The sequence below is a fragment of the Cryptomeria japonica genome, chromosome 3 (assembly GCF_030272615.1).
Source record: "Cryptomeria japonica chromosome 3, Sugi_1.0, whole genome shotgun sequence".
In the NCBI taxonomy this organism is placed as follows: Eukaryota; Viridiplantae; Streptophyta; class Pinopsida; order Cupressales; family Cupressaceae; genus Cryptomeria; species Cryptomeria japonica.
Window position 1 is genome coordinate 192,262,913 of NC_081407.1, and position 14,820 is coordinate 192,277,732.

The 14,820-nt window shown below is 35.5% G+C and overlaps 1 protein-coding gene across 1 annotated transcript; it reads left to right on the forward strand.

Annotated features, from left to right (window-relative positions):
* Window positions 1-407: 407 nt before the first annotated feature.
* Window positions 408-3,644, forward strand: LOC131037332 (uncharacterized). The gene has a single exon (XM_057969448.2). The coding sequence runs from the start codon at window positions 1,288-1,290 to the stop codon at window positions 2,653-2,655; it is 1,368 nt and encodes a 455-aa protein (XP_057825431.1). The 5' UTR covers window positions 408-1,287; the 3' UTR covers window positions 2,656-3,644.
* Window positions 3,645-14,820: the final 11,176 nt, after the last annotated feature.

Genomic DNA, 14,820 nt, shown 5'->3' on the forward strand with positions numbered 1-14,820 from the left:
TTTTTTTTAATTGAGAGATGGATATGAATACTATTCATTAAGGAAAAAGGGTATTCTTGTCACTCTCCTTCCAATCCTTGTGCAAGCTTTTTAGAGTTATGAACTCTATCATATGTCTTAAAAAAATTCAAATTTTTAAAAGCGATATTTATAATATTATTTAATGTACCAATCAAATTACTAAGATTAATCAAAAACTACATATTACATATTGATAATAATTAAGTTTATGGTCTCATTTTGTTACTTACCATAGCTTGGACACTTTTGCATTTTCTCTTTTAAGGTTTTAAAATTACTAGTGATTTTTCCCTATATTATATTTTGTGACTTCAACTATATTTAGATTCACCATACACATTTTAATTAGAATAATGCCTTGCTCAAATAGGAAAACACAAAGTGTAGAAGGAAAAATTTGTCCGAACAAGAGTTAAAAAGCTCAGCAATTGTATAGCCTAATTCAGTTGTATGAAATATTAGAAAGCAAAAGCTGGAAAAAGAAAAAATAATAGGAAGGAGGCGAAGGGGGAAACGAGAAGAAGAGTCGAAGGAGTATTATTATGCAGCCGCAGAAGAAGAAAGAGAGCAGTAGCAGCGATCGAGAAGCAGAAGCAGAAGAAGCAGCTGACTGTTATGGTGCCATGTCGGGAATCTCCAAGAAGTTCGGAGGAGCAACATAATTTCAGGTTTTGGCGGCACTAGAACAAATTTCAGTACAATTGAGTTGGGGTTGTAGTGGGCAGACCAAATTGGGTGATTTTCTCTTCAGAAATATTATCTTCGGGGAGCTCAAAAGAGGTATGATTTTCACATGTATTTATGTATTTCGGGAGCTTCTTCAGTTTGAATGATTTGTGAGTGCGAGAGAATTACTGCTGCAAATGGGTTTTTTGTTGGTCTCCTCGGATTGAATTGGGTGTTTATGTTTTTCCAAGTAGCAGATCCATATTGACCTCAATACAATACAGTTCAATACAATACCCAAAAAAAAGAAGGAAAAAAACACCCAGTAGGAACAGCAGCAGCAAGGGAAAATTTCATAACATCAAGACTGGGTTTTTTTTTCTTTTTTTTTTCGTCCAAGGGAGAGTGAGGTGTTGTGAAGTGTGGGAGTATTTTGGGATGCCGGTTGTAATTTTGGGGTTTTTGGGCAATTGCAGTAGCAACTATAATTAACCCTAATTTCAGAAGAAACAGGGGTGGGTTAGCTGGTAGTTGTTGTCGTGGTACTTGAAAGTTATAATCTGTGAAACCCAGTTGCTTGTATGGCATATTAATATTGAAATGCCACTCCCCCAGCAACCACAACCTTCCCGGGTTAATATTTTGGAAGTGAAGCTTCAGATTGAGAAGAGAATAGGCCATGAGAGGGCCGAGCGGTATTTTGGGCTTTTCCAGAGGTATCTCCACAGCACGAAGCTCAACAAGGTTGAGTTTGACAAGCTTTGCAAACCCATCATTGGCGCAGAGAACATTCGCTTACATAATCAGTTTATACTAGGCATTTTTAAAAATGCATCTCAGAGTAAGGACCCTCCATCTCCAGCTCTGCTGGGCACTTCTAAGCCCGTGAAAGGTGTTCGGAAAAAACCTAGTTCTAACTCTTCATCCATTGGGGGTGAAGATGGTTCACTGCAAAATACTTTGTCTCCATCTGTATCTCCAACTGCTATTCTTCCAGCTCCAAATTCTACAGCTTGGTCCAATGGGGATGCATTTCCTCAGTCACCTCGGAGAGGCAGGTCGAGCACAAGGGATCGCAAGGGCAGGGATCGACCAAGTCCTCTTGGTCCTCATGGGAAAACAGATCTAAGTGCACCATTGGGAGCTGTTAACAATGAAGTGGCAGTCAAAGGTTCAGAAAATGGGGGTCCCAATTCGTGTGATCTGTATAGGCCATTGCGCCTTCCTGGTGCAGCTGAGCAGCCTAAGGCTGAGATTAATAATTTTATTCTGCATTCTCCAAAGCGTCAGCGCATTAAGAGTCCAATTCCCCAAGAGCATGTTCCTGTTGAGGTTGTGACTGTGGAAGATGGAGAAGAAGTTGAACAAGTGGATGATGATGACAAGTCTACCATCAGGGTTGAAAGTCCACTGCTTGCTCCTTTAGGACTTCCATTCTGCTCGGTAAGTGTTGGTGCAGCTCGGAGAGCTCCCTATAACAGCCCAATAAGTTATCTTACACCATCATCAAGTCATCGACATGAAGATTTTGTTAGCAATGAACAATTGCCAGATAGTGAGACTTTGCAAAAGAAGATGGAGCAGAGAGGATCGTCTGAGGGTATCCAAAATGTGTCCTTTAATTCTGCTAACTTGCTGAATCATGCAGTGGATACCCACTTGATAAACTTGATCAAGTCTGCCATAGACTTGAGAAGAGCAAGGTCCTGCCACGAGCAAGACAAGCTAGTGCTTTCCAAGCAGAATCCTTGTAAGGTAGCACATGGTGTGAATGGGGTCTGGCCTGGCCATTCTATGCCTGTGCAAAGCACAGGTGTTTCTATGGAAGCTGCACAGAAAGCTAGGAGTCACCCTCCAATTTCCCTGGAAGAGTTTAAGGTGGCAATGGAGTTGAATCCTCAGCAGCTTGGGGAAGATTGGCCCTTGCAGCTGGAGAAAATTTGTTTTCGTGTAGCTGAGGAGGAATAAAGGTTCTGAATCTTCTCTCTGTCATACCTTTCTTTTCCTTGAATCTTCCATCTTCCCAAAGCAATGCCAAGCTTACGTTGCAAAAAGAAAAAGAAAAAAATACTGTCAACAAAGAGAGAAATTGATGTTTAGAAAATATTTCACTGCCCCTTCAGTTGGATCAGGAAGGTTGGTTTTTCTTTCTAAATATGGGTTCGGTCTTCTGGTCAAGTTACAGGCAGAGGATGGAAATGCTGTGTTTCTGCTGGAGGCATTTAAACTGTAAATTACCTGGAAAATGTCTCATATATCTTTACATATGAATGCATTGACAGTTGAGCCAATGGTGGGGAATTTCGAATACTTCCCACTCTTAGGGAAAGGAGGTTACTATTTGTGATCACTTTTGAACTGTCCGGTCATTGCCTCAATTCTGGCAATTTTGCTTGCCCCCTTTTTTCAGGAGCATTGCAGAGCAAAGAGCAAACTGACATGGACATTTTTGCATTGATGTTTTAGATGTAAGAACTAAATCACTGATGGGAATTATGTGCCATCCTTGGGATTGAAGGTGGTGCAATTAGACATATTGTCAATGTTGAGGACTTGCTTGGGAAACAGGTTAAAATGGAAAACAGGCCCTTTCTTATTATGGTTGAACAGCCACATCTAGCAAAATTGTAATGTGAAGCCCCAATCAGATGAAAATGGCGAAGATTTGAGTTTGTGGATTGTAGCATGGTATTCCTTTGCAATCTCAGATCGTTGGATATATTCCATTATTTGAATTAAATTTACATTGTTTGTACAAAACTGTATCACATCAATGGTAAAATTTCTGGGTTTTTTGGCAGACTGGACAACATTTTGTCCTTTTGGTCTATTTTCTCTGATTTCGCAGACATGTCCAATTGTTATCAATGTGCATTCATGGATCCAAGTCCATTGACGTTGTGCAAATACAAATTACACTGTACTATTTATTTTAACTAGCAACATGCTATTGATAACTCTTTTGCACATTTAGTGGTTTGAATTATCTTTGCTCCCCATTTCGAAGGCATGGGTTTTTTTTCCAAACATAGGTGTTTTTGTCCTTCTTGGCTATACTGGCAGAAGTTTTGCCAGGAGCAAACTATTATGCTTGTGTTGTAATTTAGCTATATGAGCTATTCTGGATGCCTATTACTGTCTACACTTCCTGTGTCCATTTTCCAGAATTTCTTGTGGTAAGAATTTTCTTTAGACATCAATCGGCATGAGTTAAATTTATTTGTTATAAAAGTTTCTTTTTTTAATTTCTTCTTACTGTTAACTAAGCTAAAAAATGTTTTCAGTACTATTTCGAGGAATCAGGTTTCAGCCATGCATCGAAGAATTTAGTTGGCATTTGCAGCCGCTATGGTTTATCTCTGTGGACTAGTTGGGGAAGAGGACATGGCAGCTGAAGTTTTATGCCTTGCGCTTTTGCTGTGGCATTAATTATTGTGTTCGGTTAAGTCAAATGGATTTTTTATAGGTATTCAATTTCCAACTACTTGGATTTAGTTTTCTCTTTTGGTATTTTGACTTCGCGATGAATATTTTAAGCTGCAAACTATAATTTTATCAATGCAGAATTTGCAGGATATTGTTGGTTTAGCTCTGTTTCCTGGATTTTAGCATCAGCCAGGAGAGCCAACAGTTTGTCTCTTCCATTATAAAAGCTATCTCTTGTAGCCAGAATTATGACTTTTAATTTTGATCTCTGGGTTTACTGTTATCCATCTCCTTTAAGCTGGTTGTAGGATTATTTGAGATTCATGGTGTACATAATTTTTTTTTTGCGTTTTTGAGATTTTAAGTTCCATTACCCTGTGATTCCATGCAAATTAAATATTACATTAGTGACTATTCTGTAGGAGGAATAGACGATGACAAATTAACGTTCATTAAAGCTTTTTCATTTTGTTAAGATTAAACTGTTACTTGTTAAGTTACATGTCCTTGTATTTCACAGCTTATGTTTCCTGGGCATTGGCTAGCTGACTACCTGCCCTAACTCTTTTCTGGATTCAAATACATATAATGCCCAAAGTTGATTTATTTGTCATAATGTGGATCTCAAATATTTTTAAAGATTACGGTAGTGTTGACTCCTCTGGTAGTGTTGATGTTTTTTTGAAAATGTTACCTCAACAAGTTTGATGCAATGTTTTCAACTGCAATGAAGATAAATTCTTCATTTTGTTTTAGCCTCCAACCAATATGCAGTAAACTCGTGGGGATCTCATCTGTACTTTTTCTGCATTATATACTGCAACCGATTTAGTTTCTGCTTCTAAGAGTTCAAAAGGAGCTTAATAAGTTCTGCTTCTGCTTCGAATAGTTCAAAGGGAGCTCAATAAGTTCTTACTGTTTTAATGAGAGTGCACAAACAGATCCCATACAGTTTAAAATACCGTATGCCTTTGGCAATCTTTCTGTATAGAGTTTGACCCAGCTGCCTGATGGTGCAACTGCATGAGAGATTGGTATACATCACAGTTGGGCCACGCTCCTCGGAAATGGTATACTAGCTGATAAACTTGGACTCCTAAAATGTTCATGCTAGCATTTAGAACAGTTGAAGGAAATATATGATTACTGTACATAACGTGAGCTTGTTGTGTTGACATTGAGATATGCATGCATTAAGGGTGGAAGCTAAAGATCTTATGAATGTTACATTGCAGCAATTTCATCTGGCGAATCATCATCGGAAGTATACAATGATTTGTAACTGGGGATATTCTGATTATTTTCATGTACAATGTTTTATTTGATAAAGTTGTTTTGGTTTGTATTAATGCTATTAGGTACTTGTACTGATTATTGATTTCAGGTTGGATTTGTTTTCATCATTGATAGCATATCAGGTTGTTGCTTAATTTTCACCCTGCAACACGAGTTTGGTTACAAATAATATAGTCTGCATGGATGTGCATTATATATTAGGAGGAAAGGTGTGCTTGTGCTCCCTTTTCATTTGTTTGCACTTGCTTTATTTATCACAAGATTGAAATGTAAGAGACCATTAAATTCCTCTGCACTCGATAAAAAGTCTCAACTGATTAGTCCGAATTCTGTTTCATCTGAACATAACCTTATATTTGTAATGGAGGTGCAAAACCAAATGCACTCACTTCTCAGTCAGGGCTAATATATTTTTTGCCAGTATTTCCAAATTTATCTCAGTATATGTTTAATGTAAATTTAGCTTCAAGACTTGGAATGGGAGCTTCATCTTTGTACAGATCTATGATTGCATTTGGGCAACCAGGTTTTTCACAATTTAATCTGCATAATTATGTAGTGTATAAAATGGAAGAGGAATTGAGCAGATAAATTGTATGGATGCACTCAATAGAAACAACATCACTGCTGTTCTATCAAAATTCTGATTGCCAATTTTTGTATGGTGTATAGAAACCAATGCGGCTAATCATTCACCCTGAATAAAGTTCAATAATTTTTTTCGGTTATACCTAATGATGATTCAAATTCGATCTTAGAGTTTCGAAGTTTTTCTTGTCAGGGGCCACGCGAGATCTCGTTATATAAAACTTTATAATCCTCGAGTAATCGAATTGTATCGTAGAGTTCGGAGATTTCCCTCCTTGAAAAGCATTTGAATCCTTTTTTTGGGGGTTGAATCTAAAATTTCAAATTTTAAATATTGTTTGAATTTCAAAATTTGAATCTACATTTTTGGAAGCCAGGTTGGTACAGCACTTATATGGGTATTTGGGAGGACTGAGAATTGAAATTGAAGTGTCAACCTTACCTAGGATTAAATTTCAAAGCCTAACCTCGTAAATGATTGATATCTCAAGTTGGGTCCAATTTAAACCATTACCCTAGTCTATATACAAATCCAGCTGCATAATGGGCCAATAAGGGGATAAATACCAGGTTCATTATGAACAGACTAGAAACAAGCATTAAATTGAAATAAATGGTTAAGAGATAATAGCATGATCTAGGAATATGGGTAGGAAACAAACATCATGATTTCGATATATGGTTAGGAAACAAATATCATAACCATGATATGTAGGAAAGTCAAAATAGACCGGTTACAAAATAAATCTCATTATTTAGATACATGGTGGGACATTTTGAATTGGTTAGGAAATAAGCAATTAATCCAAATAAATAGGAAGGTCAAAATGGATTAACTAGGAAATAAACACTAGGTATGAAATGAATTGATTAGGAAACAAACACTAAATTGAAATACATGGCTAGAAGATAAAAACCAAGACTTGGATATATGTATTAGAAACAAATATCACAGATTCATGATTAAGAAATAAATGCCATATTGTGATACATAAGAAAGTCGAAATAAATTGGTTAGGAAATAAATAACATAAATTAACATGGTGAAACATTTTGAATTGCTTATGAAATAAACACCCAATCCAAATAAATAAAAGATTAAAACAAATAAGATACAAAATAATCATCACAATATTGATAAATGATATATAATAACATAAACACTATAATATAAATATATTGAAATAAACACTACAAACAGTATAATACAAATACTTGAAAATAAACATCATATTCTAGTTAAGTGCAAAAATTTAAGAGATGAACACTACAATCATAAGATTTATATATGCTTGGAATGTACAAATTAATTTGGTTACATGAAGCTTATTAATTTTGAATAAAGAACATAATTTGGTTATAAATGTATAGTTCAATTGTTGCCATGAAGTTTTTAAATTTGAAATGTAAATAGCTTTTATATTGTGAATTTATAAAAAAAATGATAGTTTAGTTGTTAGATCATTTTTATAGACATTAAAAAGGTCTTATGTTCAAGTCTTAGTTATCCATTTGATCTTGAAATTTAAAAATAAAAATAATAAATTATTAATTTTGATGGTTGACAAATAATTGCCCATTATTTTTATCATTACTTTTGAACAATTCAAAATTGCCAATGCTTATGCCTTGGAAAGTGATGAAATTTCAATAAGGTTGCTCTTAGAATTTGGTGTATCGATTCTAAGTCTAGTAGGTTCAATCTTGAGCATCATAGATCTCAACTTCCATGTAGATTTGACCTAATAGAATGTTGCAATAATTGATTTGTTCACTTTTTTTGTTGTAATTAAATATGTCAAGGTAGTGTTTACAAACATCTTTAGGGAGTTTATTGAATTGTCAAGGTAAGGTTCTCCTAAATCAATTTCATGAATGGATTGATTTGATAGTGTTAAGAAAATAATCAAAGAAAAAATGCACAAACATGCCAATAGCCTATATGATTATGATGCAAATTATGATCCATTTTTCCCTTAGAAATTAAGTGTGCTTGCATTCAAATGAATTGTACATAAAATATCTTAAAATACCAAGGCATAACAATGAGTCACAAAAATGTGTACCAAGTTGGCTTACAATGCCTAGCACAAATGGGCCAGGGTTTCAAATTTGAATATGAATATTTGAATTTTAAGTTCAATTCCAATTGACACAAAAGTGAACCAAGCGGGGAAATTGATCAAATCAAGGTAAAGAACAAAATGTATGAAAATACTTGCTAATGTGTATGGATAAAATAACAAATGTGTTAGATTCATCACAAATGGGGATGGGATAAGGTCAATGTATAGGAATAGGTGCAAATAAGGATGAAGTGGATGGGGGACTCAAGTCATAAGCCAAACTTAGCACAAGGTGTGCCACTTGTTGATATGTAATTGTGTTTATGTTGAATTTGAACCCTATTTGTAAAACCTAACTAAGCCAACCACTAACCCTAGATCTACAAACTAATCAACAAAACTCAATAGAGAACTACCATGCAATGTAAATAAACCATAAAATAACTAAGATTATACCTCTACATCCGTGATAGGATTGTCTCCATTGTTCTCCTATCCTCCATAATCTTGTATTTGGTGATGGTTTATCTTAGAAGATTTTGAATGCACTTGAACAAGAGCTCAAGGAAGAATGGATGAGATTGTGCTGATGTATGGCTAAAAGTGTGATAATGTATGCTAGAATGATTTTGGCAGAGTATAGGTATGATTGCTTGTAGATGTTATATGAGGAATGAGGGGAGAAAGACTCTTTTATAAACATCTCTAAGAAAATCAAGGGTTCAAATAAAGAGGTCAAAAGATGAATGACCATGGTCAAATAGATGAAAAAGAAACAATAGGATTGAGCGGTAGGTAGAGATGAAGGGAGGAGATTAAGAGATGGGTTGACTTTGGAGAAAACACAAAGTGAATGAAGAGACAATTGACACTTGTCATATGCCTACAATTTAGTTTATGATCCACGTGAACAAGTTGGAGGGCTAGGATTAGAAGGAAGAGGACAATGGATTAATTAAATAAATAAAAGTACCGATTTAATTAATAAAGGAAGAGGCTAGATTAAATAAATAAAAATATTTATTTAATTTAGGAAGGAGATGGTGTTAAATAAATAATAAATATTTTTTTAATTAATATAAGACATTAGGATAAAATAATTAACTAAATAATAATTTTTTCTTTAATTAAAGGCCAATTTTAGGTATCTACATTTTGCCCGTCTTTGATACAACGCAGTTTATCATATTGATTCGAAGAAGATTAAAGCGTAGTGGGTAGGAAAGGGATTAAAACTAGAAGCATGATGCCCCAGTCATGGGAAGGATGATGAGCTAGTAGGATGATGCTCCCTCAAGAGGACATGTGGGTTATGAGAATACATGCGTGCTCTCGAAAGGAAATATGGGGGATAAGGCTAGAATAAAATGGATAAGGAGATGATGATGAATGAAGGGGGGATGGACAAAGAGATGGTAAATCAATGGCTATAGAAAAACTTATGGATAGGAATAGATGGATAGATAGAAAGGGTGAGAGTGATGGAATCTTATGTTTAATATAGTGCTATATCATCATTGAGCTTATTATGACAAGCAAATGTTGTTGGTGTTGGAAATAAGCCACACCCGAACCGACGATGGACTGGTCCAAGAGGGGCTAGTAGCTTAGTGGTAGAGCACTCCAACAACGTATGGAAGGTCCTAGGTTCGAGTCATAGCTCGTCCATGTCTCAACATGGTATCCAAGCCAGGTCCAGGCTAGGAGCCCCAAGCACACGAGAGATGTGGCTTAAGGGGGGGTGTTGGTATGAAATAAGCCACACCTGGACCGACGATGGACTGGTCCAAGAGGGGCCAGTAGCTCAATGGTAGAGCACTCCAACAACGTATGGAAGGTCCTAGGTTCGAGTCCTAGCTAGTCCATGTCTCAACAAATGCAAGCATCTAGATATGATAAAACCTAGATGAATCACATACTATTTGCAAGGAGTGATGAGACAAACCACAAACAAAAATCCAATGAGAAAAATAATGATCCATCCTTGCGTCTCTAATGACTTGTGGATATCCTTGAGTAGCATAAGATCATGATACAAGATAAATCAAATAAAAGGTAAGATTCACTGGACCAAATGAGTCAACAAACATTTAGGTCTTCTTGCCAAAGTTAAGTGTTTTTGTTAAAATAATTTTTGATAGGATGTCCATTGTAGGAAAGATGTATCCATAGGACATGATATCTGATAGGGTGCTTGTTCTAGGAATGATGTATCCATAGATGCATGCTATTTGATAAAGATGCTAAAACTAATAGGCAATTGATCGGTAAGGTTGTAGTTTGTCTTTAGTTTGTCTATTGATTTGTGATTTGTTAAGGTCGATATTTTATGTGATGGTTTGATTCTTTTTTCAAAGTGTCACTGTTTTAGCAAGAGACAATTCATTATGGAGTTTAAATTTAGATTTTAAAAGTTTTTTTTTGGCTTATTTTAAGTTTTTTGATAATTTAAAATTTTAGAAGTTTTTCAAAGTTGTCTTGATCATTGATTGAGGTATAAGACATATATCTAGATTTATTCTCAAGCATGATGTATTTATTTGCCCCTAGTTTGTAGCAATGCTCAAGGTAGTATGAACGGGGGAATAAACTGCTAGGATGAAAATGGACAAGTGAAGGATAGAGGCAACTTATTATGGAATCAAGGCTGATTTGATCTTCAAGGACTATCTTGTAATAGGGTAACATGTTTATTCAAGATAAAGAACTGGATATGGCAATGCAAGGTGATCACATGGTGCTTTGAATGACATGGGATCCAAAGGAATGACCATGCCAAGAGGTTTTAGAAATCATATTTTGTATTTTTTGTCCTTAGTTTTTATTAAGATCAAGAGATGGATAGGATGGAGATAGGATATGTAGGATAAACAATATCAAAGGTGATAATGGATTATGAAAGTAATAAATATATAAGATAATATACATGGACTAAAGGATGTGGATAAGGTGAAGTAGATAGGATGCATGATGCTTGCGGGGATCCTTAACCTTGTCAAGATCAAAGGTGGAAAGGGAATGTGGATGTGGTTAGGGTGAATGATGAATAATGGAGGATGAGGGATAATGGAGGATGAGGTGGACAGGAGAGCATGGATGAAACTTGCACCCATGTGTTGAGTGCAAGAGGAAAATAGATTATACATGACAACTATCTGCCAAGATTTGATCATGGTACTTGCCCAAGGTGCAACAAGAGGTGGTTTTCACTATTGGACAAAATTATTTATCTTTACTTCTTTTATTTTGACTTTTTGATTTTTTTTGGAAGATAATGGATGCATGATAGGATATTGAGGAATGAACCTTATCTATTGAAGGTATTCTTAAAGACGTTGATAGGGTGATGTCAAAGGGATATGAAATGGATGATAAGGTGGAGTAGGGTAAGCATTTATGCAAAGGATTGGATAAGAGGGATGGAAGGATGGAAAATAGGTGCTGGATAATGGATGGGGTGTTGGAATATTTGTGTAAGGGTGGATGGAAATGTTGGCAAGATCAACTTTGGCACACACCTTGAAGGATGGTGGATTGATGGAGGAAAAATAGATTTTATAGTTTGATATTTTGATGGAGAAGTGAATGTGGATTCTGGAACATAAGGACCCAAAATAGATTTGAAATGTAAGAGATGTTTAGATGGAGGAGTGAAGGAGTGAAGGAAGCCTCTAGAATAACAATCTTGGATGCCAACTTTGATTCCCCTTTAGAATGCAATTCTTCTATGAGAAACTTGGGAATCCACATAGTTTTTTATTTTTCTTTTTGTTTGGTGTTCCTTGGTGGCCTTTTGGATATTTCATTTTTCTTTTGGGTCAAATTTTGCTTTTTTTTTACATTTGTATTAGATAGGACATGTTGATGCTTGGATGCATGTAGGATTTTGGACATATGGATTTTATGCTTGGCATCCAAATTGATTCCAAAAGTATTGGATTTCATGAGTGGATATGAATGATATGGAGGTATTTTGGGTGAGATCTTGTAGATGTACGGTAGGAAGATTCTCAAGGACCTATGCCTTTTTTTACCTTGATTTATGGTAGGGTAAGTGGATTGTGAGCTAGGGGTGATATGTATAGTAGATGAAGGGATATAAAGACCTAAGATGTATAGTAGATGAAGGGATATAAAGACCTAAGATGGATGAAAGGGATTGAAGGATTTAGTTTCTAGAGACATGTACACTTGATTCAATGGAAGAGTTCCATACTCAAATTATGACCACAATTGAGTTCACTGAGAACTTGTTGGAGACATGGGAACATGCTTTTTCTCAATTGAAGAGAAATTTTAGTGAAATTTTTCTGAGGCTAGCAATGCATGAATCTTGATTCAGTTTTTCAAGTTTTTGTATATGTAAAACATTTTGAAACAAAACCTCTCTCTCTCTCTCTCTCTCTCTCTCTCTCTCTCTCTCTCTCTCTCTCTCTCTCTCTCTCTCTCTCTCTCTATCTATCTATCTATCTATATGTATATATGTATGTATTTTGCTTTTCAATTTGGCATTGTTGTCAAAGGGGGAGTAGAAATATGTATGTGTGTTGTGAAAAATTGTATGTTGTATGTAGTAAGGGGGAGTATATGTGTATGCGTATAAAAAAAAATTTGTAAGCACGCTTAGCAATATTGCTATAAAATTTTCTAAGTGTTGCCATCAATGCCAAAGGGGGAGATTGTTGGCTTGATGATGACTGTAATGAATAACTTCATCATATGTTGCCATTGATGAAACACACACACACACATATGTTCATATTGTCTACCAGTGTGAATTCAAAGTTGTTTATATTACAACCGGTATACTAGAGGTTTATATCTAACTGGTACATGGTGACAACCGGTATATACATGGAGACAACCAGTGGTTATACATAACTCGACATCAACTTGAAGATCCAACGGAGGTTATCAAAGGAGCATCAAAGGATAAATGGTTTATATGTTTAACTCCAATCGATATTGCTTGTTCCAACCGGTATTCATTGATTATGTGATGGGTTATCTCTAGTCGTGATGAGTTATCCTCACTAACATTTTTTGGCGATATTTTTGTGATGAATTGTGATTATTTGATCAGATACACTGCACCTAAGAAATTGTGATATAATTTCTAGAGGCTGTAGCAAAAATAGCTTCTACATTCTTGTAGGCTCTTTGCAGTATGTCCACTTGGGGTCTGAGTTGATTCTTCAATTCCTTCAGTGATCAGAGTCTTTTTGCCTTTTCAAGATCATAGGTATCTAACCTATTTTGCAAATCATCCACAGATTTGCCAAAAGCAAAAATAGAATCTTGAAGTGGTACATATGCATTGCATATCTTCTCTAGCTCTTGCTCTGTTTTAGTTTGTCGATTATTGATATCAGAATAAAATAATGAAACATTAGAAGTAGATGCAAGGAATTTCCCTCCTGTTTCAATAGCTTTTCTTAATAAATCTTTATTAAGAGATAGAGCAATTTTTCCTGTATCAATCTCTTTCATAAGCTGCTCTCCACGCTTCTTCCTGTAACTCTTCTCAGCATAATTTTGCGCTTCTTCTTCTAGGGACTTAAGTTGGCCAGATGCATCATCAACCAATTGACCAAGTTTGCTAATAGGAGTTGTTAGATGCGCTGTAGCAGTTTCTGGTAGTAGTCTTGTTAGAATATCCACATAATTCTAAATGGTTTCTGCTTCCATTCTCTGTTCTTTAAGTCTCTTCTTGTGTGCCCTAGATTGCATGACAGTTGCAATATTCATCATTTCAAATGCACTCATATTATCAACAATTATAGGCCCTAAGATACCTAATGAGTCATCATCATCTTCATCAGTCTGCTGTATGACTAATGATTTTACCGGTTCAGGAGATGTTTCCTTAATAATCTTCTCTTTCTCTTGTTCTTTCTCCGTTTCCTGTTCAGAAATCTATGTATCAACTTTTTCATTGGATTCCTTTTGAGTGTCATGTGAAACCGGTGGGGGTTGGGGTTTCATTGGTTGTTCCTTGACTGGTGGAATATCTACTCCTGGTTGAGTTGCCGGTTTCTCAACTTTAGTAACCTGTGAATCTGAAATTGTCGGTGGCTGCATATTTGATGCAATAATGTCTCCATATAGATCTATTGCATCCTAAATATCATCAACAAGTATGACCTGTTGGAAAATAGTGTCATCCTTATTCTTGATAGGATAAACAACATTAGCTTGCATAATTTCTTCCTCATCCATTTCAAGTCGATCAACAGTGTCTTGCTCAACCTTAGAGGAATGTATAAGTTCTTCCATCCATTGGATATTATGAGCAATCTGATGAGTCTCAGTCTCAACAGGTTGCACCTTTCCACTAATTAGCTTCAATCTTCTTGTCTTGAAAGCAAAATGGACTTTGTACTTATCAACCAATTCATTCAACTCATCCTTTGACAAATCAGAAAAATATTGCACAAATACATCATCTATGATTTCTTTTTCTTTCTTTATTGCTTCTTCCCATTTATTCAAAAGAATAATATATAAGGAATTAGAGATATCCTTTTCAACATCATGAGGTAATCTATTATAATGACACAAATAATTGATTACCTATTGAATAATTTGTTCATTTTCATCTTCATTCAATGAATCAAAATGATCTTTGACGTTATCAAATTTGTTTCTTCCTAATGTCTTCACTGTTCTCTCAAAGTTAGTCTCAGGCTTGTAAGCTAAGACATCAATAGGCACAGTTGCCTTTGGCACTTCCTTCACTTGTTTGGTTGCTTTACCA

Coding starts and splice junctions, on each gene's coding strand:
- LOC131037332 (XM_057969448.2), top strand. CDS start 1,288: ATGCCACTCCCCCAGCAACCACAACCTTCCCGGGTTAATATTTTGGAA.